Below are 27,744 nucleotides of genomic sequence, written 5' to 3' on the forward strand. Positions count from 1 at the left end.
TCAACGCCGGAAAGTTGACAAAAGTCACCGGAAACTGATTTAAGGTGTTTTTTTTTTAAAAAAAGTCTTTTAAAAGGTGTTTTTTTACAAAAAAAATTATAAAAGGTGTTTCTTTACAAAAAAGGGTTTTAAAAGGTGTTTCTTTGCAAATTTTCCTTATTATTATTATTATTAATTTTTTTTAAATTTTTTTTTATTTTTTTTTATATAATAATAAAAATAAATTTTTTTTTAAAAAAATAATATTAATAATAAAAATAAAAATAAAAATAAAAACAAAAATTTTAAAAAAAGTTAAAAAAAATTTAAAAAATTTATTAATAATAAAAAAATAAAAAGTATAAAAAAAATAAAATAACAATAATAAAATTAAAAATAAAAATTAAATTAAAAAAATATTTTTTTTTAAAAAAATAAGAATAATAATATTTATTATTATTATTAATTTTTTAAAATTTTTTTTAACTTTTTTTAAAATTTTTGTTTTTATTTTTATTTTTATTTTTATTATTAATATTATTTTTTAAAAAAAAAATTTATTTTTATTATTATATAAAAAAAAATTAAAAAAAAAATTTTAAAAAAATTAATAATAATAATAATTAGGGAAATTTGCAAAGAAACACCTTTTAAAACTCTTTTTTGTAAAGAAACACCTTTTATAATTTTTTTTGTAAAAAAACACCTTTTAAGAGACTTTTTTTTAAAAAAAACACCTTAAATCAGTTTCCGGTGACTTTGGTCAACTTTCCGGCGTTGACTATGCCAGTCACTGCCGGAAAGTTGACCAAAGTCACCGGAAACTGATTTAAGGTGTTTTTTTTAAAAAAAAGTCTCTTAAAAGGTGTTTTTTTACAAAAAAAATTATAAAAGGTGTTTCTTTACAAAAAAGTGGTTTTAAAAGGTGTTTCTTTGTAAATTTCCCTTGAGCATATTCTAACTATATAGATGAGCTCTTCTTGATTATACGTCACATTATCATCCATAAGAGACAATTTTACTACTATTTAATATTTCAAGCTAATAATAAGATGCTTAACCCTTTACATATTTATTGAGCATATTCTAACTATATAGAATGAACTCTGCTTGATTGACAGCCACATTATCATTATCATCCATAAAAAGGGAAACCAGCCAATTTTACTATTTAATATTTCAAGCTAACGATAAGATGCTAAAGCTTACATATTTGTTAATCCATTAAACTTTGCAATGGCTTTATCCTCCCAAAGAACTTGAAAAAAGCATCCCTCCATGAATTGTTTAGCACTAAAGTTCCACAAACACCCCCAAAATCCCACGATAAATCCCAAGGCAATCGCCAAGTAGAACCAAACATCTTCATTCTCATTCTTGTCTTGCTCTTCCTCATGAACACCAGCAGTTGGTGTCACAACATCAGTAGTTTCAGGATCTCCTGGGCACCTAGTAGAAAGAGGAGTGCCACACAACATCGGATTTCCCTGGTATATGGACGGATCTGTAAGAGTTTGTAGCTCATTTCCAGAGGGAATCCTGCCTTCCAAGTTGTTGTACGATAAGTTCAAGTGCGAGAGGAAAGTAGATGAGGATAAACTGGGTGGAATTGCACCTGAAAGATGATTGCATGACAAATCAAGTTTCTAGTGAAATCATGTTACCAATATCTTGAGGGATATTTCCACTAAAGTGATTCCTTGAGAGGTCCAAAATTGATGTTGCCTTAAGGTTGGTCATTTGAACGGGGATCTCTCCTGATAAAAAATTCCCAGAAAGATCAATTCCATTAACCAAGGAAGCAGTCCTACCATACTCGTATTCATTCCCTTTTGTTCTTATGTTTAAAAGCCCATCATAGTATACCCCAAAATAATTCTGTACATCATGGAATATGTCGTATTCTTCATCGACTAGTGCAGTCAGGTTGTTGATACACTTTGGTATAGTACCCGAAAAATTATTCCAAGACAGATCAAAGTAATGAAGATATTCAAACTTGCAAAACCCGCGAGGGTTTTTCCCTGAGAAAAAGTTATCTCTAAGAACTACCATAAGAAGATTTGGGAATTCTTCATTCATTCGTTCGGGTAGACTCCCTGAAAAATTAATTTCTCCAAGATCCTATATCATGATGGGTGACTATGCAGATGCATTCATAAATTTCCCGTGCAAATTGTCGTGTCCTAAAGACAAAGCATGAAGGGATGAATTACCAAAGGATGTTGGCATCGTACCTGATAATCTATTGTTTGATAAATCTAAAGCCCAAAGTTTCTCTGCTTTATCCCAACAATCAGGTATGTCTCCAGAAAATTTGTTGTTTCCTAAGAGAAGAACTGCCATATTCTTCATTTTACATAATGATGAGGGGATAATGCTGTCAAAAAGGTTCCATGAAAGATCCATTTTCCATAAATTAGGAATTAGATCACCAATATCTTGAGGTAAAGATTCGGAGAATAAATTTTCTCGAAGTCATAATTGTGTAGCAGCAGTGAAAGACCAATTTGGGAACTCACCTTCAAACTGATTATAGCTTAAATTGATGATGTAGAGGTTTGGAAACACTAATCCGCGAGGCAACGTTCCCCTAATTTTGTTACTTGATAGATCCAAATAATTAAGGTCAGAAGCAATAAAAGAAAACCAGTTATCAGGAATTATGTCTGAGATGCCAGTATTCGGAAAAATAACTGAGGTGAGAGACCTTTGCTTCAGCAGCCATACAGAAAAAGCAGGTCCTACAAGACAATTTTCAATGTCCAACTCTTCGAGATTGAATGGAGGAACCCAATCATAAGTTACATTGAAAGCTAGTGACATAGGTGCATCTGTAGTGAGCTTAAATGATTTTAAACTTCGAAGGCTAATCAAATGAGCTTCTGTAAGAATACCTGTCCAATTGTTTGAATCGAGATGCAACTCAACTAACTGGGAGAGTCGACCAAGGCTTTCTGGTATGTTATCATTCATCATGTTCTGAGAGAGGTCAAGAATTTCCAAGGACAACAAGTTTCCAATCGAAGACAGAATCAAACCCAGCAACGAGTTCTCAGATAGATCCAACTTTAGCATGAAAATTAAGTTTCCTATAGAGGTTGGAATTGAACCTGTGAGATTATTTCCAGAGAGGTCTAACATTCTCAAGGATGAAAAGTTGCCTACATAAGTTGGAATAGAACATGAGAATTTGCTAAAAGAAAGATCAAGATATTGGAGGTTGGACATTTTTTGAAACCCAAGTAAAATCTCGAGAAGATCAACACTCAAGTCAGTACAAGAAAGATCCAAATATCTCAAGTCAGCATACAATGTAGGGATAGGACCAACAAGATCATAATTACTGCTTAAATCAAGAACTTCAAGACTAGTAAGACTTGATAGCCAAGAAAGATGCGAACCTTGTAGCATACCATTTGATGACATATTTAATCTCACGAGAGGTGAAACTCACAGATGGAAGATTATCACTAAATGTGGTATTCAAATCACAAGCATAAAGATTCAAGTCTAGTAGAGAATGCAACTTACTTAAAGATGGAAGCCAATCTGAGGAAAGAGTAACTCTTTCAAGGTTTAAATACTTGAGAGAGGAAAGATTAGTTAACCAGTAGAGTGATTTAGTGCTTAATGAGTTGAATGAATATGAGTACAAATCTAAAGATTGCAAGTTTGTCAAGTTTCCTAATTGAGGTGGTACTACTCCAAAAAAGTTAGACCCAGCAAGATTTAGATAAGTCAATCCTTTAAGCTCCCCAAGAAACTCAGGAGTTGGATTACCTGCAAAATCATTCAGACTTAAATCAAGGTGACTCAAATACTTCAACTCGAGTAAAGAAATGCTTAACTTACCACCTAAAGAAGCTTTTGTATCGGAAATTGAGTCAGTGTATCTATATCTGGATCTTTGTGGATTTCGAAGATTGATGGAAGTAACATGACCAGTGTTATTATCACAAGTGATGCCTTTCCAACTGCAACAATCATCACTGTTCCATGAAGAAAGCCTTCCAGAGAAATCATCAACAAGGTTTTCTCCAAAGATTTTGAAAGCTTTTTTCTCAGTTTGGATGCACTGGATAATAGGAGTACTAGTAGTACTTCCATTTCCTTCACTTACGACAAAGATTGTGGTTGTGTAAGAATGAAAGTAGATGAACAAGAAATATAGTACTATGGTATGATACAACCCCATGCTAAAGAAAGGAGGAATAATGAAGAAAACTTGTAGGAAATATATCTGTGAAATTAAATCATATATAGTGTTTTGGAATAGCCTTTGAGCAAATGGGTTTTTGACGAGAAGTACACGGCTAACACATAAACACAAAACCCATTGATCAAGAATCTATTGAACATTTAGTGTATATTAAATCCTAAGAATTATCACCAAGTACTACAAATAGTAGTGGGACAAAGTGTACTAAACATATAAGGTCCAAAGGGGTAAAAGGGAAGGACAAAAGATAAATTGGAACAAAAATATGCCTTTTCGTATTCTTTGATCAATGAGCATTTGATTCTATTCTTGTTCAACTTTGATATGGAGTTACAAGTGACTTAATTGTGTGAATAATGCTCATGAATACCATAGCTATAATAGCACTGATTGATGATCATTATACTTGATCATCAATGGGTGATTAATTGTCCATAACCCTTTAGTATACTGGAACTAGTATAAATAAGGGCTTGAGGAAGGATGTCACTTACACCTTAATTTTCTGAATTCTTTATCCTTGCTTTCTCTCTTACTTGTGTTCTTTCAAAACGAGTTATAAATTTCTTGATAGAATTTCCAAAGTTTATAATTCATCAAACACTTTATTGTTAAGTTTCATACCCTAAGTACTAAGGGTGTGTTGTGTTGTTTGTATCTCATTGTAAATTTCCAAGTCAAAACTCAAGTACCTTTGTGGGGGAAACATCACAACGGTTGTCGCTACAAAGATCATCTTTAATTTATTTCTTAGTGCTTTTTGTGTAAGTTTATTTTAGCCATCAACAAAGAGAAATACAAATTCCCATATTGTATATTGTAATTTGTATTTGCATTAGCGTTTCTTAATAGAATCAAATTCAAACTAACCAGTTTGGAAAAATACATTCTAGGAGTACTTCTCACGAAATTAGTCTTCAATCACAATAAAATCATTTGACCTATTCATCAATAAGCCAACTTCTATTCACAAATTTGACGGTGACATTAATTCTATTAGGTTGACCCAATGTACACTTATTGTCTTAAAATGATCACTTTTTACAGTCTTAGAGATAAATCACCTACAATCTTAAAGTCATCAATTAGGTTGTGTTTCGTATGTTGTTTTTATCTACAGTCTACACGGTGACAGAATGGTAACAATTTACCGTTACTTTTTGTTTGGCAAGGATTTATTGTGTCCACTTACGTTTCTTGGCTGTAACACTTCCCCTTACTTTGTTACCTCACATCCACTAGCTATAACAAATTCCAGAGAAACAAATCAAGTCACCAGTCCCACCATCACCTTTCCTTTGTCATCATATTCACTGTTATTGACTACTGGTGAAAGTGAAAATGAAGGAAAAAAAAAAACAATTCAGCTTCATTTTCAAACGCAAGTGGAGCAATATGAAAGATTATTATTCCACCATTGTCAATTGAGCTTTGAGCTTTGTAGTACAAAAGGAGAAAATATAGTACGGTGAAATTGAGCTCGAGAGTCTGCAAGTGTTGATTAGCTTTGTTGTAAAAAGGGTAAAAGATCAGAGAAGATGGCAGGTTTCTGCCATTGTTGACTGAGCTTTGAGCTTAGTAAAACTGAAGAAAGATTACCAAGATTAAAAAAAAAAAGAACATGAGAGAGATTCCATCACATAATTATTTGAAAAATTAGAGGAAAAACAAGCAAATTACAAAAATTAAAATCAAATCCACATGCAATTGGACTTAAGATTAGATTTAGCAATTATAGAATGGTCTTTGAAATGTCTATGGTTGACATTCGAACTACAACTTGTAAAGGTGGAATTGGTGGCCATGGTTGTGAAGGAAGGATATGGACCATATAATTCCCTTTTTGAAAGTGTGCCAAACAAGCTTTAACACAGTAACGGTTACAACTAAAAATCAATCCATTCCTCCCTTTAGCCAATACCATTCCATTTCTATTATTAAGAAATACCAAACACCTCCTTAGAAAAATTGACTGATTATATAATTTATCTAATAATGAGAAGGTTTCATACAAAACTATTGATGACTTTTTTTTAGGGAAAACTAAAAAAAAAAATTCAAAAAACCCCTAAATTCTAAGCATTCTTTGTACACAAATTAAAGTATTCTTATTGCCATTATCTCTCTCTTGAGAACACCCAACGACCATCTCTCTCCTGCTCGATTCACAACACCACCAACACTAAACTTGCCATTATCTCTTTCTTCTCACTCCTCCTATTCTTATTGCCTCATAGTTCCTCCCCTCGTCCTTTGTTCTTATTCATGTCACTTTCAATAAAAGTATTAATTCTTATGGTTTTTGTTCACTTTCCCAATTTCTAGGGTTTTGAGAGCTATCTTCTAGGGTTTCGAGAGCTATCTTGATAGCAACATCAAATACTCAGCCGCCATAACAAAATCTTCTTCGACGAAACCCCGGAATGTTAGGGCCAGAGTTCGTAGAACAATGCGTGTTAAATTAAGTTATGATGCATATACAACATAATTCATCCAATAGATAGTGGATACCCTTACCCAAGGCGATGACACATCCCCAGGCACCGATAAGGAAAGATCCAGTGTAAGTGCCTCGAAACATACATCTTTCTTGTGCATTCAGTTTTTAGCTGCAGTACAAAAGACATTTCACATTTGTAGCCAAGGCAAATAATATTTCAACAAAGTTGTTACCACAACAATGCTACAGCATGAGTTTACCATAATGCAAAATTTTGGATGTGGTTGCCACTTTCGTAAAACAACTTTTTCCGTCAAAATGCAATTGCAGTCATCATAATCTCACAAACCTTTTATAATGCGGTCATAATGCCAATATTTTGCTGAGGACTGGTTCTTGGTATGCTCTAGATTTGGAATCATAGCCTGCATTGCCACAATCTCATATGTATAACATTGACAAAACCATGCCAACAACCAACTACACATCCAAATCTCAGGAGGTTGTTAAGGAGGGAACAACAAATGAGGAGAAAATATACAAAATATGACGGACAGAACAAAAAATGGCGTGATTCCTAAAAAAAAGTTCAGCATCCGAAAAACGCAACTAATATAATAATCAAATAATCAACTACTTGAGTATTTCTAAGATTTAATAACCAAACACACAACTTTTCAACAGCAAATACATGCATCTAGATTCTAGACCAAGTTCAATCCCAAGACAAATTCTCAACATTAATGTCAAAAGAATTGAATCCAACAACAGCGAAATGTATAGAACTTGACGCAACAAACGAAGGAACAGCAATTAAAGAATTGTTAACATAACAATGATGGAAAATTTGTACTCCTGCTACGAATTAATAATTTGCAATAAGGATAGAAAAATTGAGATACCTAATTTTAATCGACTAGAAGCTCAAATTAATTCATTGCAAGACTCTGCAGAAATTTCTTACACTTGAAACAATCAAACACATTTCTTATTCTGCTACTGTGAGGCAAATCGTAAATCCGATAACCGGTGACGACTGTGTGGCGAAATTCAAAAGGTGAGTCAGGGAAATCTATTTGGGATTAAAATTTAAGCAAATCTTGTATGATATGGTCTAAGCAGATACATTCAGACAATAACCTATTAGTAAAAAACTAAAAATACATTAAAAAATAATAAAATATGAATTAGGAAGTATTTTTTTAAAAATAATTTAAGCTGATTAAATCAAAGTCGTTTCACAATAAGACGATCATAATAAAAAAATTAGTGAAATTCTAATGATAGTCAGGGGAAAGTTTTCAAATTCTTTGACTTGTTGGGTTGACTTAGATTCAACACAATCTGACTTGAAACTAGGAAGGGTTATAGGTTAGATCCAACCAAACCCAAATCCAGACCCATTAATATTTGGTGAACCCATATTCAAACCCTTAGGTTTAAAAACTTTTAAACCCGCACTCGAACCTATGGGGTCTGGAGTCCTAAACAAATCCTAAATAATCTTAATTTTAAAGATTTCATTAATATTAAAATAGATTTATAGGTTATATATAGGTCTAATTGAGTTCAAATAAATATAAATTTATAAAGAATTACAAATTGATTTAGAATGCATAATAGGTTGAATCTAAAATGAGTCTGGGACATTTAATGAGTTTGTATCTTAAAAGGATTCAAAAAGAGGGCCTAGGTCTGAAAACATTAAACCTAGATCTAAACCCATTTATTTTTTGAACTCAACTCAGATCCGCTGGATCTTAAAAAATTAGACTTAAACCCTAAAATTAAGAGCAGATCCAACATGGTCTTGACCCCATAAGCACCCCAATTTGAAACTGGTTAGATCTGACCTGAAGCTAGCCTGACACAAAATTGATTTGACATTTTCATATGCAGTGAAATCATATGCCTGAACACAATATTGCTATTTAGAAATACGTGTATATATACATACATAAACTAGAATGATTTCTACTTGATACACCAAGCTGCAGCCTGCGGGTTTCTTGTATACTGAAATGTACTCATATATGTCTAACCAAGATGATTCAACATATATATTCCTCAACATATCCAGAAATTCTCCATCAAAATGGATTTGAGATTTTCCAGTTGACGAACAAACACGTCGATACTCTTAGAGAAGGGATCGAAGTCTTTCAAGCTCAGTTCTGACATGGTTCCTGGTGATATCCTTTATGCTTGTGCAGCCGGCAAGGGCAAGACTGAGCTCCAATTCATCTTTCAACATAGTAATTACTTGTTTCACACCATTTCCTCCTTTGGCCGCCAAACCATATATTACAGGTCTTCCAATCTGGAAGATCAATAACAAGTTATTGAGCACTCTTCCTAATTCATCATCATCATCAACCCAATATCCTGCTCAAAAACAGGGTTTGGGTGAAGGAAGGTGACGGGCAATCCATACCCGTACTCCCTTGAGAAGGAGTGCCAGAGGAATGAAATGCTTGAAGTAGAACAAACATAACAATCAAACTTGTCAAGAGATTTTCTTGCCAAAATTACACTAACTTCTATAACCATTCCCACCATTTAAAACCGACAACCAAACAGAACTTGCCTGAAAACGTTTTAAGTTCTAGAATTAGATCACTAATTTAGCGGATCAGATAAAATGTTGGTTAAACGTGAAGCACACAAGGTTGATGATGGTACTGATTATGAATCAAAGCCGACACTTCTGCTAAACAAACAAACATTCCATCACCCCAATACTAAGTGGTTCCACATTGGCAGAGTTTACTGGGATCAGATAAATAAGAAAGAGATTGTTCCGACTGATCTTGGATTGCAAATATCATCCGCAACTTCAAACAAATTATAAGAAGTTTAGGATGAGTCATTTTATGATAGTTCACTATAATAACAAACCAAAGATCTTTGGCCATCAAGAAGGATGACAATACTCGTACTTGTTTGCAATCAAGGGTCAATCGGGAACAAATATTACAGGTTGAGTACATCCGACTTCACGAATCCCACCTAGGAGAAATTGACATTGGGGTAATGGCATGTTCTCGCATGTGAGCTACTGCTAATGACACGAATAAGACGGAGTTAAATAAGATGATCTTACAAAAACAGCTTGTGCACCAAGTGCCAAAGCCTTGAAAACGTTTGTTCCCCTTCGGACTCCTCCGTCAAGGAAAATAGGAATCCTACTTCCAACAGCATGCACCACCTGAAATCTTACATATATGAGTCTGTTTGTCTTTTCTTTAATTGCAGAGATGTAGACAGTATAGTCGGTAACATAAGGAAGTAATAGAACACATGAAATCTTATCAGCAGAAACCACTATTAGAGTTACTTCATATGTGAGGAAGATCACACGTCACTAAAATAGTGAGTTATGAACTTGCATATAATGCTTGGCGGGTAATCCTCCTAATACCCTATGATTTTGGTAAAGAGTGAAGCTCATCAAGTGTGTATGAAAGTCAACACTCATTACTCATGGGTTTGTGGGCTTGAACCCATGGGTGCCCCGTGGGTTTATCCACACGAGGGGGCCTACGGGGTGATTTTGTGAAGAATTGTCACGGCCTAAATGCCACGCTGCCATACTCATTCACCAATATAGTTACAGACGGGAATAACGCATTCATTTTAAGACACATTTCATATAGTTTTCTAGCACCTACATCAAGATTTTTTCCATGTTGTAGATGTGTCGACTATTTTAGACTCCTCTGTCTTTAGTTAGGAAAACATGCTTTGGTACTGGAGCTGGGAGGAGGTCAGGAAGGGGAAGGAAAACAAATCTAACCATCGTTCGATATGGAATTGATCATTCAATATTAGAAGCCCTATTGGCTTAAGGCAAAATCTAGCCCATGTACCTTATAAATAATCTAGCCCATGTACCTTATAAATGAAAGAATTAGCGCTTTTAAACCGCAGTAAAAAAAACACTAAAAAATAAAGTGACATATAAGATGGGGATAATAAAATTAACACTTATAAGTATAACCTCTTCAAGCACAGTAATTGTGGCTGGAGCATAATCAAGCTGTCGAGCCCCATGATTTGAAACTATGATTCCACCAACTCCAGCTTCTGCTGCTTTTGTTGCTGTCAAATACTAAGTTATATATGAGTGCCTAAACAAGTCCTTCAACTTTTATGTAAAGGTTCGAAAGTTTGATACTTTTTAATTTTCTAAAGTAACACAAATCTACTTTTGACTAATATTTTATAGACAAGAGAAGGAGCATCCAACTTCACTAAATGGAGTTTGATGTTACCATCTTCATGAGTGAGTACACCCTTAATCAAGATTGGCAGTTTTGTAATAGATTTCAGCCAATTGATATCCTGAAAAAAAAAATAGTGTACGAATACATCAGAAAGAGCAAAGAAAATGAAACTGCAATTAGAATGAATCGATATACTTATGAATCAGAAGTTATATCATCAAGAACGATAAATTTGGGCTTGTATAGGAGAGCTGACTACAGATAAACCCGATGAGTTTCCATCCTAAAACCAGTTGGTAGTAAGAGGAGTAGCCCATTAAATATATATATGTTAGTCAACCCTTCTCTAATTCTTTGATAAACATTATATTGCAGTTTATTACCTTCCAAGAAAAAGAAGCATCATAATAACTTTTCGCAAAAGCTTCCGGACCTGAGCCCTCGTCCTGCAGCATATAAAAATCAACGAAATTCATGTTATATAGCATTTGATCTCGTATAATGTCCTAAATTGAATCTTAAACTCTTATCAATAACATATTCATAAGTCAAGGCCATAGATTTCAAGAACAAGAATGAACTGCAATACTCACCGTGACAACTTCAGTCGACATAAAACCCTCCAAATTCTTCACCTGTGGTGCAATCATTCTGCAATAGATAGATATATTTGATGATCGTGATGTTCTTCTATTAGAAACTAAAAATTTATACCGAAACAAATCCAAGTGAATTCCATCTCACTTGTTCTTTATATCTACCTCCCTTCGACCAAGTTTGGGAGTGTCAACAGTTACCACAATAGCCTTGTATCCGCTTCTTTCAGCTCTCTGTACTAGCCAAGCTGACACTTCTCTATTTTTAAATACCTTAAGATGAAATAATTTCATATAAGACATTTGCTCATTACAGAAAATCTCACCGTGTTGTTAAAAAAAATTATACTCACGTATAATTGAAAGAACCGTACAGCAGTACACGAAGCAGCAACCTCTTCCAAGGTTGAGTTAGAACTAAAGGAAAGCACCTAGAATCAAAGTAAGTCGAATGCATCATAATAACTAATCTCTTTAAATTAAGGAATTTATTGTAGGGGGTGTTTAGTCTTAGCTTTTAGCTTAGCTTTTTGGTTGGCTTTTGGCTTGTTGGTTGGTCAAACAGCAAAAAAAAGTGTTTTGATAAATGGCTTTTAAAGCAGTTGAAAAGCTGGCTTTTAAGCGAAAATGAAAAAGTTGCTCCAGCTAGCTTTGTTGGTTGGCTTTTGGCTTGTTAGCACACTTTTCTCTAGTAAACAGCTAATAACCAATACTTAATTTACCAAACATCTCCACAAATAACTAGCTTTTTCAGTTAACTTAAAAGCCAACAAAAAAGTCAACATTTCCAACTAGTCAAGCCAACAAAAAAGCTAACAGCCTACATCCAATTGCCAAACACCCCCATAATCCCAGTACATAGTTCAAAGTACCATAATCGTATTGCAAGCAGCAGCAGCTTTAGCAGTAGCTATTTCTCCTACAGTAGACACAAAGGGTAATTATCTTACAGTCCTGTTATATTTCAAATAACAAGAAGGTGCTACCTTCAGGGTGTGCCAGCTTATGATAGGAGGTTGGAGCAACCATTATCGGCGCGGAGATGTGATGGCCCAAGATAGTTGTTGAAAGATCAACATGGCTTACATCTACAAGAATCCGAGGACGGATGCTGCATAGATATCAAATGTTAAGTTGAATATTGTATAATTAAACATGCTTGAACTCTATGTTACTTGTACTGATGTCGGAATTTTACGCCTAAAATGAAGTGTCTAGTGCCATACCAATGTCCGAGCATCAAGGTGTTAAACAAAGTCACCAATCACTTATCTTTTATCAAAGCATAAATTAGTCAAAAATTTACAACCAAGGGTGGTAAAATTCTATTTCTACTCCTATCACCCCTTCCTATTAGGCTATTAGGCTAAGTGTAAAAGTATTAATTACTTGCCAACCTTTGTCGAATTTTAGAGCGTTTCTAGTAGTATAAATAGGGTGCTCATCACTTGCATTTTCATAATCCCGCCACAACACCACAACATCCTTGAGTGATAAAGCAAAAGTGAGAAGAGTGAGCTACTACAATATCTTATATGTTTCTAGTGCTATTAATATTACTTTAAGCATTAGTTGGTTAATACCACTCTAAAGTTTATTGTCCACATTATTATTTTGCTCTCCGTTCCACATAAAGATACCCCGGGATTCTCCACACAAGGATCGGACACAGGTATGTGACACAAAATGAAGAGTCCGAGTAACAAAGCTTGAAATTTAGCATTAATAGTACCTAATTCTAGAGAACGCTTTGACATTTTCCTTTAATGTGTGCTCATCTTCTGCTCCTGCGGCGTAAAAATCATAGTACATCTTCGGAAGGGCCCGACGAGCCAATTCTTTAAATTCGTTCACATTAACTGGTTCGTTTTCCATATATCCTGTGAACAATATAAGTTTCAATCATACAAACATCGTCACAAAAGAGGATAGACGAATACAATTACCTTAAAATCTCATTCACTTTCCCAATTCCCAAATCCCTCCAAACAAACACCCCCTTAAAGTTTAAGATTATCCCAAACGAATACAATTACTAAAAATAAAGCGCATAAAAAAAACCTATTACATGCATAAAACTTCGTAATTGAAAATTTGGAGGGCTAAAATGTATAAGAACATTGATCAATTTAGTAATTTAACCAATTGGGTATTCAAGATTGAGCACATACATACCTGTTAAATTTATGTTGAAGCTGATGCTAAAATCGGATGAATGTAAAATTGAGTGAAATTTTAAAACGAGATTAGGTTGTCTGTATCAGTTTGATAAATGATGCAGTCTGGAGCTTGCCATACATGAATTTTTAATGCTTATCTCTTTTTTTTTTCTTTTATCAAGGGTACAATTGGTCAAACACAAATTGTTGTCATCTCTAATTAATTGAGCCCATCCATTTTATATTTTTTAAAATATTATAAGTGGGTATTAAGAATAATATAAGTAAATATTTAAGACGTTGAAAGTATGCATTAAGGATACGATAAGTAACATTAAGGATCATGTATGTAGCCATTAAGAATTTACGGTAAGTATATACTCCCTTCGATTCTTTTCAATTGTCCCATTTTCTTATTTAGGTAATTCACTTCAATTGTTCAATTTCTATTTTAAAACATAATTTTTGGACCAAATTGTCCTTATACCATTCATGTAATTACCAAAACACCCTTATTTTTTTTTACTAAACTACACAATTTAACCTCTCTCAATACCCACTACATCACATGGGTATACTATTCAATGTGGTTCCCTTCACTTTCTTAATATTCGTGGCCAACCCAAATGGGACAATTGAAAAGAATTGGAGGGAGTATTAATTTTCAATGGATTGGATTTGAGATACGTCTCTCAAAGAGACGGTCTCTTAAGATACTAGTTGTTACTCAAAACATGTCCAACAACCACATCCATGCGACTTTCTAACCCGAAATTAAAACAAATTTAAAACTATGTAAAAATAAATATAAACAGAAAATTTAATTTTAATAATTTTAAATTGATCCAAAATCGGCCCATATACATGACATATGCACATTAATATATCTATATAATCTTATCTTAAAATATAAAAATTTGCATAAAATAAACTATACGTTAAATATTGAGTAAAAGTCGAAATTGGAGTCAGATGTCGATTCGAGTTGGAGTAGGATTGGAGTCAGATTCAAATTGAATTACCAGATTTTTCTAAGATCCATCTCTGATCCAACTCGATTTGGAGTCGGACTTTATTATCAGACTCGAAGTTGAAACAATTTTTTTTTCCTCAGATCGAGTCAAATTAAGGTCAAATTTTAATCTAATTGCCATCCTTAAGTCCAAGTATAAGATGATGGGAATATTGTGAAAACTTGATTCCAATATATGTTTCTAACCATCAATTGGAGGATATAAAATTTCCTCTACGATTATTCATTTCTCAAACATTTATTTAAGAATTTGTCCCATGAATACAAAACACATCATCAAACTTCAAATATTCCTTGTGAACAAAGAGAAAAATCAACATACATAATGTGTATGAGTGAAAATTTTTCATGATCAATATTATTAGTTTTGTTCAAAATCTACCTCTATTTAACTCCAAAATCAATCAATAATTTAAATTTACAACATCCCAAATCATCCATTTTACTCTCCCTCATATCATGGGGATTAATTTCATAAATAAATTAGAATACCAAACTAATCTTAACTTACAAATCTTCATTATCTATTTCACTCATTTACGATTTACGATCTGATCTGCTCTCTAGAGCAGATGCAGCGGAGTCTATGTGCACAAGCAAGCACGCGTAAACTTTCTTCTTAAGCTTATCAACTCGCTCTAAAACCCCATAATCTTTACTTTGTGCACTAATATTATGTACACTTCCTTTAAGTTTATCTAGCCATTCATTAGCCTGCTTAAGTTGTGACAGTGTGACCGCAATGTGGTTATTAGGCTCCAACGATTTCCTTCCGATATGATCTTTACCGATCTTTTTATCAACTCGAAAACCAGTATCGAGTGCGGCATCCAAGAACTTTAAGAACCAAGATCGTGTTTCGTGTAGTAACATTTCTCGAACATCTTTTATGTCATTTGTTCCATGCCCTTTCGACCATTCAAACCTATCTGCCAAGCTTAATAGTTGTTCTGCAGGTTGTGGCGGTTTTGAAGGTGATCTTGTCATGTTTTTCCCATTGAGTGGAGGCGGCGGTCTTGTACTTGGCTTGTCGTTGGTTTGTAATAGCTGAAGTTTTTCCTTCGACGAGCTTGGTTGATCGATGACTTGGTATAGCGCGAAGAACTTTGATAGAGCGATGTGTGGACTTGTGGGAGATGCAGAGGAACATAGATCAGCAAACATACTGAAAAAGGAAGAATAGGAGTAGATTAGTCGAACGAACGAAATCAGGGTTAGATTGACATGCATAATATCACGTCTCTTGTGATTGACGCGTTTTTGCTGATAGAGTATATAGCATATCGTGCAAATTCAATCATCAGTTTAAGCAAGCCAACGTGACAAAAATCACGGGTTTGATACTCATCCACCACTCATTTCAGGTAGAATAATTAGGTCTAAGTATAAGGAACAAGTTCAACTCAAAGCTTTAAAGCTTACATTTAATATCCTTGGATATACTATATACTCTATCACTTGTGATGCCACTTGCTGGCATCACGAGCTGTAGATCCATTAGTACCTCGTAATATGTACTCCCCATATCCAATTGAGATTGCTACAATTAACCTTAGAAGAGCTAATACATGAAAAGTCAATAGCAATAACTATCCAAAATGAAATTCTAACTACTACCTCTGGTTTCTAACAGTTGTTACAGTCACTATAGCAATTACTATTCATCAACTGATCTTATTTGTTATATACTTCTCCATATATAATGCAAAATATAGTCAAGTGGGTTTTTGTTTGATTCGTCTTAATGCATATTTTCATAATATTAACTTTTTAGAATTTTTCATCATATGAAATCAAAGATACTAAGGATTAAAATTGTGCATTGGATAGCATGAAAAATAAAAGTGTAGCGACTATTAAAAACCAAAGGAAGTATTATGATATCGTAAAATCGTCTCATTTAAGAATCGTATTCAAACTATGGGGTATGGGATAATATGATCAACCTACTCTATACACTTGACAAGAATTGCTGCTGCGGTTGCTTCTTTTTGAGCTTCGACTGCCACTAAGGATGCCAAGTCTCTACTCTTAAGCATTACCTTAATTGAACAAACAACCATAACACAAAAATGATTAAATCATATCTATATGCAAGAACAGCAACTATATAAGATTTATTCCCTCCGTTCCTTAATAAAGTTCCCAAAAGAAATGCTTACGTGAATTACGAAAAATAGAATATTTTAAATAGTGAATATATTATACTCCCTCCGTTCTTTTTTGATCTTCCACTTTGGGTTTTTCACACATATTAAGGAAGATAAAATCTTTGGGTTGTAGTGGGTATTATTTTAGTTAAATAGTAGTGTGAATTAATGATTGTATTGGAAGTATGAGGTTGTAGTGGGTATTATTTTAATTAAATAGTAGTGTGAAGTATTGATTGTATTGGAAGTATGAGGTTGTAGTGAGTATTATTTTAATTAAATAGTAGTGTGAAGTAATGATTATATTGAAAGTATGAGAGAGAAAATAATTTTAAATAAAAGAAAAGGGGTACATTAAAAAATAGGGGGGTCTTTAGGGGTAAAAGTGAGATAAAAGCTTTCTAAAAATGGAAAGTATTCTAAAGTGGAAGAACTTTTGAAACTACCCGTTATAGTAATGTGGAAGATCAAAAAAGAACGGAGGAAGTATTATTAAATAATAAATTTAAGGAAGGAAAAACGGAATCATAAATATTAAAAAATTATAAAAAAAATAGTTAGTGGAATGGGGATCATAAATTAATAAAAAATCTATTTTAATAAAATTAGTGGGAAACATGTGGAAACATAAAAAAAAATTTTAAATAAAGTTAGTGGAAAATATGTAGGTACCTTAAGCATTATTATAAAATGAGAATGAACAAGATTATTTTTGTACAAAATTTATGATATCAATAGCAAGATTTTTGTAGGAACAACAAATAAAACACCTAAAATGATAAATGAAAATTGCTTGGAGTTATAAAGAGTACCTTTCCAGGCTTCAAAAGACTAGTTGGAAGTGAATTCCAAGGGGATGCTGGCTCAGAAGATTGAGTTTGTGTCTTATCTTTACTATTAGTGGAGCAATTCAAGTTAATATTTTCTTGTTTGGTGATGCTTTTTCTAGTAGTGATCTTAAGAGTTTGTAACGCCTCCCTAGTAGACTCAACCTTTGCCGGAAAAGTATCTGGACGGGTGCGAGTAGGAGTCACAGGACGCGTGCGAGAGGGGACTGTATTGCGCAGCCGAGAAGGTGTTGTTGGACGAGGTCGAGAAGGACTCACCGGACGACTATTGCAAGGAGTAACAGGGAGACTCTGCCACTTGAACCATAAGTCAGCATTGTTAATGCAAACATGACACACCAACAATAAAAAACGTTCAAAACAGACTTAGTGACTCGAAATTTACCTAACCTTGTAACCAAACTCTATTTGACCCGACTTTAAAAATAATTTACAATTATGTAAAACACAAAATGGACACAAAACCTGAAATCTATCTGACCCAAAACACCTAACCCAAAATCAACCCGATAACTCGAATGTACACCTCTACCAACAACATTCATTGTCTTGATGCCATTAAGTGACGCCCATGTAAGTGGGATTTTTAGGTATCGGATGTACGCAATCTTACTCTTGTTAATGGCAACATAGTAGTTGTTTCTGCAGTGTCATCTTTGAGAATATCGTGGCCCGGTGCGAAAATAAAAAGGGACCCCTAAACAATAGTAGTATATTTTGTGAATAATTCATCTACAAAAAATCTCATCGCTTTTAAACCAATTGTCAAAAATAATCCGAAGACTTTATAAAGTAACCAAAATTATAGAACAATCACTTGAAAAATGTATTTTTTTCGACCATTTCTTGAAGCAAATTCATCGATCAAATCCTCAAAAGGAATTTTATCCAACACATCATTGTCAATGAACTAAAATTTAATTAAAAGAAAAAGTAGGAATAATCCAACCTAATTTGTGAGTGAAAATGAAACTCCAAATTGATGAACTAATTGAAAATCCTAAACCATCCATATGGAAGCTGCAGCTAGGCATGCTATACAAATAATTAGACAACTAAAAATTCAATTAACCTCTCTCAATCTTAATAGATTACATCCCAATTTTGTTTTCTGAAAATTGGGAATTGATAATTTTTATATAGGGAAATCAAAGAGGGTAAAATTAGAAGTTAACATGATTATGGGATGTATTATATTGAATCATATGAAAAAATATGACTGTTTTTTGAAGAATTTTAAGAGTCATGAAAAAGAAAAATTGATGACAATTATGTTGGAATTAGAAAATGTTCTTGAAAATAGTCACCATATTTTCTTATTAGATAGATTTTTATTTTATTTTAAGAGATAAAATAATGTACAATTATTTTATCAATTGTCAGTTTTTCAATGTCAGTAAGTATGTAAAGGCAATACTAGTAGTCTAGTACACTACTACTCCTAGTTGTTAGTTCTCTACTTCTCTATCTCTACTTTCCTGTGCTCCCAAGTCCCAATTGCCAACTTTTTCTCTTTTTATATAAAGCAGGTGGGCCCTATAAAGAGGGGGGCCCTGTTCCAATGATCATGTTGCCCCGGTGGAAAGCCGGCTCTGTGTTTCTGAAACTACTGACGACTAAAATATATTGAACTATATACAAATCGGACGTTATAGATCATACCTGACCTTTAGGCTCATGTAACTTAGACTTTGAAGTCACAACCTTAATATTGCCAATGCTCTCGGTATCACTACTCTTCACATTGATAGAATCCGTGCTACTAACCCTATGATGAGTCGATAGCACACCTTCCATGTACCTCGATGAAACCACCGACTTCTCTTCTTTGATCACAAACTTATGTACTCTCGAACTTTTCACCTTAGTCTCCGAAACCTTGATTGCTCTAGAATTACACCCATTACTAACGTTGTGTGAATCGACACTTATAGGGCCTTCAGACGGGTCTAAAATCTGCATCAAATCCTTAGGATTGCCTATAAACGGGTTCCTACCAGGGAGAGGCCGAACCCCAACTAGAGTAGGGACCGGATTTCCTGCTTCTAAACGATCAACATAGAAAAACTGGCCTAATTGTAACTTGTTATTGAGGATGAGCTCAATGTCAGCCTTGGATAAAGACACATATGTCGAGTGTGAAGAGTCGGAAACCTTAAGGAAAAAACCATGATCGGGCCATAATTCTCCTCCGCTTAAGGCTGGTACGATGCTGATCACTTGTAAGAGAACTGATCGATACTCCCCTCGAACTTTTACTTTGGAATCTATGTTCTGTAATAGCTTGATTAGCACCCCTGCTGTTAGGGATGCCATTTTCTAGCTTTGCACTTTGTGTAGACTATTTTGATGTACAATAACCCTGATAAAAAATTCAGGTTAGTTTCATTAACAAGTAATTTTTCTTGCATTAATAGGCATTTCAAGGTGGAAAGTCATAGGGATGTATGAGTAATAAGCAAGGGATAAACACATATTTGGTTCTGCTTACAAAAAGATTGTGCAAATAGAATTTTTGGTTTAGGTATCAATTTCATAAGAAATACAGTTTTTCATGGCTTATGGGTTTAATTGATTGCGCGTATTCCTCCTGCCCTTTCCCAGTCTCCTTCGAAGGGGTACGTGTATGGTCTGTTTGCTAACTCTGCCCTTGAACCCTGACTTTGTGGGGGACACTGGTCTGATGACCATGGCTATGGCCTACGGGGGGTTAAAGATTTTATGTTCTTGATGAACTAACCAACAAAAACATTCCATACCCCTAATGCCATCAAGTGGCTCTCATTTAAGCCGGTTTGGGTTTGTAGTCGAAAGTATGCAATGTGTAGAAACAAAATAATTGTTTTCGGTTGATCTTTGATAGAAAAGTTGTTTGACAAAGTTACGTCACGATCCTAACATTATCTTAACCTGATGCCGTAGACGAGGTCCAATCTAGTTGGGGTTGAAAGTTAAATGTACATAATTTTAGCTTTTAATTATTTATATGATTTATCTTTGTTCTAATTATATCCAAATATTTATCATTAGCAAACAAGAAATGTAAAGGTAATAATAATGCACAAGAAGATACCACACATGCATACAAGACCAAAGATAAATAACATTGAAACATGTCCAAGCATATATTACTTTTTTCTAAATCTAATTAAATCCAAATTAACATTGCCATTAATACAAAGATAAATAAAAACATAGCAATTTTTTTATTCATGCATCATGCCATACAAATAATATAAATTTATGAAAAATAGGTTAGCCTACTACTTACAATAAAAATTTGATAGGTTAACTCCTCTTTTCAGTTTACTTTCAAAATAAGTCTCAATCATAATTTAAAATTTTTATTAAGTTGGTTTTTTTTGACATGTATCAGAAACCAGCATGATAAAAGGTCACGGCTCAGGGGTTTGAATCTCCACCATCCGTTTAAAGTAAAATAATTAGCGATGGGAACTCAACCATCAGCCTAAACTTTTAATTGAGTTCATTTCTTCACAACCTCGAATAAAATAAAAATAAAATTATAAAAAATGCAAAAATTATAAAAATCACCTGAATGGAGAACAGAATCAAGAAGAGTAATCCCCCCAAGAAAATTTTAAAATTCTACAATAATCTGGAAATATTATTATGAGCAAAAATGATGAAGAACACTGTTTCTGTTGAAAGGGATTACGGAGGAAGAAGAGTAATTTCCTTTTAGAAAGCTAGCTTTGCATTGCAGGCAAGTAATTATCTACTTCTCTTGGTTTTCAAGTCAATAGGAAGCAACTCTGTCAGAGAATTTTTCTCATCAAATTGTAATGAATATTATATGACATGCCCATATTACAAGGGACCATGTCAATGTTCCTTAATCTTAAGTTAATTTAATAATTAACAAAATTGAAGTTATTTAATAATATGATATTTATTTAGATTATAATTTTTGATGGGTACCTTTTTGGTAAAGTTTTCTTTTCAAAGAGAGGAGATGAAGCTATAACAAAAGGTAAGGAGTCAAATTAATTAGACAAATTTGATCTTTTTTTACTTTGATGTGCAAGAAATGTGATGTTGGATCTTACAATATTTATCCAAATATCTATGTATGCTTGTAAATAGTACGTTCGTGTGCAAACCCACAAAATAGATTGTTAACGTTGTACTAAATTACCTTTGTTATGAAATATTTACAACTGATTATAACTTATTGTGTAGTTACTGTCAGTTGCAATTTGAAAATATAATGAAACCGAAGAAATACTTCATATAAAAGAATCACAAAAATTTGTCAAATATCAAGTCTCCTCTAACGCCGCCTTATAGGTGTGACCAGCCTTACCAGATTCACAATAAAAAATAATATTTGAAAGTTGCCATTAATTGGTAGACAAATTGATTCATTGGTGAACGAAGACGATTACGGCTTGGAGTAGAGAATTAACCTTTGAAAAAATGAATTTTAAGCCTTAAAATAGTAGACATTTTAATGTTTGGAGTAGTTAGATAAAAAAATAAACTTAAGCCTTGGAGAGAAATCTAGAGGCTTGGGGTATGGGTTTAAGACCTGAAATGGGCATTTTAAGTCTTAATCAGCGTTTCAAGGCTTGGGCCGAAAGTCGCACGAGTATGACAGTCTCATTGGAGAATTTGTGCTCATCAAAATACTTAATTGTAATTAACCATGTATAAGCTATACTCCCTCTGTTCTATTGAATTTGCATTATTTTCTATTTTGGTCTGTTCCACTTAATTTGCATTATTTCTAATTTTGGACAATGGAGCATCAATTTCTTTTAATTTCATCCATATATTTTAATTCTCTTTTAATTTCATCCACACAACTCATTCTTTCTTCTTATTTATTACCATTTTTTAAAGATACACTAATTTCTCTTTAATGCAATTCAAAAAGGACGGTGTAGTAATTGTTAAAATATCTATTGATGGAGTGCAAGATCATGCAAGCATCTATGAATAAAGTTGACCTTTTATTTATGCAAGCATGTAGATGTGTAATGCATAAGACTTCTTCTTTAAGGTTGTGAGTGACACATTAACATTGATTGAGAATGTTTGAAAAGTTTTTTTTAATTTGATAAAAAAGTAAAATAAAATTAATTACCAAGTCAAATTAATACAATGATTAGGTGCTAACATGTTTTCCACTCATGCTTTGAGATGAAGTACCAGGTAACTTGAACAACACAATATCTCAACTAAAAAACCTGCACAATTTCAGTACATTATGTTTGAATTATTGGAAACTAATAAATGATTGGATTTTGAGTATAAGATAGTGGAAATTGTATTGTAATTGTTAGGTATCAACTAATCATCCTCACCTTGAAGAGAACAATATATACATAAGTCATATTTAAAATAAAATTAAATGATATTAATGTATTAAGTATTATTTTTTAAAAAAAATATTAAAGTAAACTAGGTTTGAATCTATCACACACTAATATTTTAACCAGTTTAATCAGTACACTTATTAGAATATTTAAAGATATAACTTGTTAGATGCTATCATTAGACAACATTAAATTGTGTTGAATCCACCAATATACATAGAGAGCAATACAAAACAAAAGTCAGGCATGATTTGTAAATTTTATTAACCGCAAATGCACGGTGTACGTGTAGCTATACAGGTCGAACTCAGGAAAGCGAGTTAACTAATTTGTTCGATTTATGACTACAAGACACGGATCAACAAGTAATTGGGTTGAGAAACTAATACTACAATGCAAATAAAACTAATAATTAAAGCTAAGACAATGATTAATAATAAGATAATAATAATATAACAAATTTAAGGCGTCGAGAATCACCTAATTCTAATGTGGGAGCCAATTACTCTCATAATTGTATGAATTTGAGTCATTGACATAACTAAACATGATCTCATTAACCTCAATCTTCCGCTCTATTGATCAATATCGATTTAAGACCTTACTAGTGTTAATCCTCAAACTTCCGTTTTATTGGCTAAACTAATAGGAATTTAACTTAAATATATCTCAATCTTAAATTAATCCTAATCTCAAACATCTGTTTTATTGAAAAGGTTAATAAAGATATTTAAATTAAGATTCATTAAGCATAGGTTTAATCATAGACCCAAATTTCACACAATTAATCGATAAAATATCATCTCATGCTTCGAATTAGGGTTTTTACCCTAACCCTAGAAAGGAAAACTACTCACTATACGTGATGATAAACATGTAATTAATGATGAATGAAAACCTAATTGAAATACTACACATGAGAACGACGAATAATTTAATGCAAAAAGACAAGTAAATAAGTAATAAAGCAAGATCACGTACTAATTGAGATGAACATAAACGTAAATTGCAATGAAAAATAAAAATGTAACAACAGAGTTCAACAATAAAAGCTCTCAAAGAAGAAGAACAAAAAGAAAAATTCTGAAAAATTAAAAATTAAAACAGACTTAATGAAAAAAATAACTACCACTATTTATAGTGGCTCCAAAAAGTAACCGTCAAAACGCACGAAAAAGGCACTTGACGTGCTGGCGACGACTCGTGACATCAGGTGCGACGAATCGTCGCTTTTGTTCTGCCTGGGGTATGTGAGTTCAGTGAATGTGCGACAAGTCGTGGCAAGTTGGAGACGACTCGTCGCTTAGCCTTTGGATTGATATGCATAGATAAGTAATTATAAGTATGCGACGAGTCGTGGCATATGTGGGATGACTCGTTGCTTTGGCTCTAGAATGCTCTGATGATTTCAGTGGATATGCGACGAGTCGTGGCTGAATGCGGGTGACTCGTCGCTTTTGTTCTGGACTCTATTTGCTCTACGATGGGTCGTGGCTTTTTAATGCTCCTTAGCTACGACTCGTTTCTTTCCTTGGGGGTTGTTTGACTCGATCTCTTCACTTCTTTTAGGGGTCTTAGGTTATTTCTCCAAGTCTTCACCCTCTTATCACCCCCGGAACCTAATAAAACTCCGATTTTTGCCTTAAAATTACATAAAATACAATATTAAACATATGAAACAAAAATATCAAATAACACTATCAACACTACCTAAAACCCACTAAAACATCACATAAAGAGCATAAAAATAACATGAAAAAGTGCAAATAATCGCACTTATCAAGGCAATACGTGCAAACCTTTTTTGAAGACCTCTAAACCCAAATTATGGTGATATATTAAGATTTGTCTTACTGGCAGCAATCTCCTTTGATAAGGATATGAATTGTCTTTTTTATTCATCTCTTAACTCTGATAAGAATGTTTGAGTAAGATATATGAGATATGAATGTATGATGATGATGAAGATGTTCTAAGATTTAAGGTATATGAGCATCTCTATCCCAACATATCATAGGGTATGTGATACCCTTGAAACAATTGGTGCACCTTGTGATTAGTTTGATAAAGAAGTTGGAAGGATAGGCCAATGACTAACCTCTAATCTCACCAAATCTTTTTCACTCTTGATTGATAAATGCAAGTATAATGATATATTAGACATGTTAAAATAGTTGGTACAATATTAAAAATATTTCATATCATGAATAATCAAATAAATGAGTGAAGATAAAAAAGTCTATGTGAAGGATCATTAAATAATTTATTGAATGATGTATAATTGACCCTAATCTTTCACATTAAAGCTTTGACATTGTTATTTTTATACAATAAAGAATTAATTTTCATCACAAACATCTATGTTTTTCCGACCAAAATTTTATCTCAAACACTTACCAATTACCCACAAACAAATGTGGTCAAGTTTTGACTACACAAAATTTTTTATTTTTGATTCGTTGCTGAAGAAATATCCTTTTTATTTTCAATATTGTTGTTTATAATTATTTAAGTGTTGAATATTTCAACAAAATATAGCTTTTACTAGTGAGCTCACATTCTAAGTATCCGAATGGTAAACATGTTGCGGGGAAGAATAATATATCTTTCTATGAGTAAGATTTTCATATATAATTAAAACCAATTTATAATTATATATATTGGTTATATTTTATTGACATGAAAAAAAATTATATTTGTATATCGTAAGAATAAATTTCTCCATAATTATTTTTGAAGTATCATCAATACGTAATAGCAGTATCAAATACAAAAACTAGCAAGCAGCAACTTTGGAAAAGAAGGAAAGATAAATTAGTAAATATATACCAGTAATATAAGTAGAATAACATGTGCCCGTCTAGCTCAGTTGGTAGAGCGCAAGGCTCTTAACCTTGTGGTCGTGGGTTCGAGCCCCACGGTGGGCGTTTTTTTAAAATCTTTTTTTCCTTTTTCGTGCAATTTCTTTGATCATTTCATAATGCATAATTGATACTATTTACAATGTATTCATGGTATATAGAGGTGTTCATTCGGGTGATCGGGTCGGTTTCGGACGGGTGTCATTCGGTTCGGTTGCATTTCGGATCAGTTATTTTTCGACTGTGTGTTACAACGGGTCACACTCGGGTCGAGTCGGTTAGTTACGGTTCGGTTGGAGATCGGTTATTCAAGCTATCGGGTTAGCATCAGTTCGATGTCGGTTGAAGTTCATGTCGAGTGTCAATCGGTCTCGGGTTGTCATCGATTACTAATTGGTTCGGTTTTGTCGGGTACAGATCGGGTTCGAGTTTTTTTTAAAAAAGCAAAATTCACCTACGTATTACTAATTACTATCGATCGAATCAATCAAATTAAGTTGTTAGTCAATTTTTAATTGATGACAAGATTTCTTTTATTTAAAGCAAAATAGTTAAAATGTAAATCAATTAGTAATCATTATTACTTTGTTACTTTTACTTGTTTGACCGGAAATTAAAATTATAAAGTTTTATCAATATTCATCTAATTCGATTAAAAGTAGTTAAATAAACATTGACCATTGATTATTAACTCTAAATATAGGAAACCATGTATTTATAAAATTTAATTTATTAAAATATCTAACACTTTATTAGATTAACAAATAAGATGATTGAATATGAGTCTATCATACTTCTATGTTAAAAATTGGTTCAGGTTTACAGCAGTTCGATCTAAAATTCGTTCGGGTTAAGTCGGTTTTAGCCGGATAGAATTTGGTTTCGATCATGATTCGGGTCGGATATGACTCGGGTCGGTCATTATTAGGTTCGGGTAATCTCGGTTAACGGTTATGTGTCGGTTACAAAAATCGATTACAGCTTGGGTTCAGCTTTCCCATTTTCGGTTGTCAACCAATTCGGGAACAATTTCGGTTCAAGTGCTGTCGGTTCGATAAACCAAAAAAAGGGACACATTTTCGGGTCAGTTTACTTTCGGTTTTGGTTCGGATTTTCGAGTCGGGTCACTTTTGAACAGCTCTAATGTCATATCTTCACTATTATATAAGTTTTAAAACCAATTACATGAGATTATCGCAATTGTTAGTTTTTTGGCCACACTAATGATAGAAATTTATGGGTAGAGATTAGCTTGGAGTTGGGACACAAATCATCTTTAATGAAATCACTATTCACTAGTATGGGCAACTACTCAAGATTGCATATATTAACTTAAAAGAATCTATTGAAAGAAGTCTTTAATTATATATAAGCATTAAACTCAACAAAAAGGGAAGAAAATTTTAGCGAAATTTTTACCACTCTAAAGATAAATGGTAACTCTTTCAATTTCCTTACATGAATATATTAGAAAGGGTGTGTGTCATAAAAAATAGTAATTAGACAAATTTAATAGAACAAATTAAAATAGAAAGTGAGACTATTTCAGTGGAATATAAAGAGTATTCAATGTTACTCGTCTCTCTAGAGTGTTCACTCAATTTGTCCCATTTTCCATTTCAAATTTTTTATATCGAAAGTGCGACTAAAAAATGAGAAGAATTATACTTGTAGATGGTGAGAAATAAACTTTGTCTCAAGGGTGAAACAAAAAATTTTTCGATTCATAGATCAACTCATAAAATCATAATTCCCAAATTTAGTTAAGTACTTAATAAAGCATAAATTAAAGGAAACTTTTTAGTGTTATGTCAAATTAAACATAGAATTAAATAAAGTTTGTTTTATTATACGATTTCCGTTTCTTTTCAAACGTGCTGTTTGTTTT

General features: G+C 33.1%; 4 protein-coding genes and 1 non-coding gene across 9 annotated transcripts; 1 reads left to right on the top strand and 4 right to left on the bottom strand.

Moving 5' to 3' along the window:
* Positions 1–1,184: 1,184 nt before the first annotated feature.
* LOC130826648 (receptor-like protein 48) lies at positions 1,185–2,034 on the bottom strand. Its single transcript, XM_057692217.1, has 2 exons — positions 1,644–2,034; positions 1,185–1,594 (listed from the first exon to the last, which is right to left on the bottom strand). The coding sequence occupies exons 1-2, from the start codon at positions 2,032–2,034 to the stop codon at positions 1,185–1,187; spliced, it is 801 nt and encodes a 266-aa protein (XP_057548200.1).
* LOC130827596 (receptor-like protein EIX2) lies at positions 1,599–8,405 on the bottom strand. 4 transcript variants are annotated; one of them, XM_057693354.1, is made up of 4 exons: positions 7,544–8,405; positions 6,991–7,066; positions 6,719–6,810; positions 1,599–4,092 (listed from the first exon to the last, which is right to left on the bottom strand). In XM_057693354.1, exons 3-4 carry the CDS (start codon positions 6,780–6,782, stop codon positions 3,350–3,352), a joined length of 807 nt encoding a protein of 268 aa, XP_057549337.1. In that variant the 5' UTR covers positions 6,783–6,810; positions 6,991–7,066; positions 7,544–8,405; the 3' UTR covers positions 1,599–3,349. The 4 variants fall into 4 exon arrangements, with proteins under 4 accessions (XP_057549337.1, XP_057549336.1, XP_057549338.1 ...); XM_057693353.1 differs by having other exon boundaries at positions 6,902–7,066; XM_057693355.1 differs by having other exon boundaries at positions 1,599–3,762; positions 3,835–7,066.
* A 145-nt stretch (positions 8,406–8,550) lies between these two features.
* On the bottom strand, positions 8,551–13,794 carry LOC130827594 (peroxisomal (S)-2-hydroxyacid oxidase GLO4). Its single transcript, XM_057693351.1, has 12 exons — positions 13,639–13,794; positions 13,196–13,343; positions 12,450–12,574; positions 12,336–12,382; positions 11,817–11,894; positions 11,612–11,736; positions 11,461–11,518; positions 11,251–11,313; positions 10,916–10,985; positions 10,642–10,742; positions 9,745–9,849; positions 8,551–8,961 (listed from the first exon to the last, which is right to left on the bottom strand). Exons 2-12 carry the CDS (start codon positions 13,336–13,338, stop codon positions 8,782–8,784), a joined length of 1,095 nt encoding a protein of 364 aa, XP_057549334.1. The 5' UTR covers positions 13,339–13,343; positions 13,639–13,794; the 3' UTR covers positions 8,551–8,781.
* A 1,200-nt stretch (positions 13,795–14,994) lies between these two features.
* Positions 14,995–21,478, bottom strand: LOC130827528 (uncharacterized). 2 transcript variants are annotated; one of them, XM_057693265.1, is made up of 5 exons: positions 21,209–21,478; positions 19,316–20,015; positions 17,618–17,950; positions 16,606–16,697; positions 14,995–15,820 (listed from the first exon to the last, which is right to left on the bottom strand). In XM_057693265.1, exons 2-5 carry the CDS (start codon positions 19,967–19,969, stop codon positions 15,193–15,195), a joined length of 1,707 nt encoding a protein of 568 aa, XP_057549248.1. In that variant the 5' UTR covers positions 19,970–20,015; positions 21,209–21,478; the 3' UTR covers positions 14,995–15,192. The 2 variants fall into 2 exon arrangements, with proteins under 2 accessions (XP_057549248.1, XP_057549249.1); XM_057693266.1 differs by having other exon boundaries at positions 17,618–17,944; positions 21,209–21,422.
* A 4,371-nt stretch (positions 21,479–25,849) lies between these two features.
* Positions 25,850–25,922, top strand: TRNAK-CUU (transfer RNA lysine (anticodon CUU)). The gene has a single exon. It is a non-coding gene; the product is annotated as a tRNA-Lys (tRNA).
* Positions 25,923–27,744: the final 1,822 nt, after the last annotated feature.

The sequence above is a fragment of the Amaranthus tricolor genome, chromosome 11, assembly GCF_026212465.1.
Source record: "Amaranthus tricolor cultivar Red isolate AtriRed21 chromosome 11, ASM2621246v1, whole genome shotgun sequence".
Taxonomy (NCBI): Eukaryota; Viridiplantae; Streptophyta; class Magnoliopsida; order Caryophyllales; family Amaranthaceae; genus Amaranthus; species Amaranthus tricolor.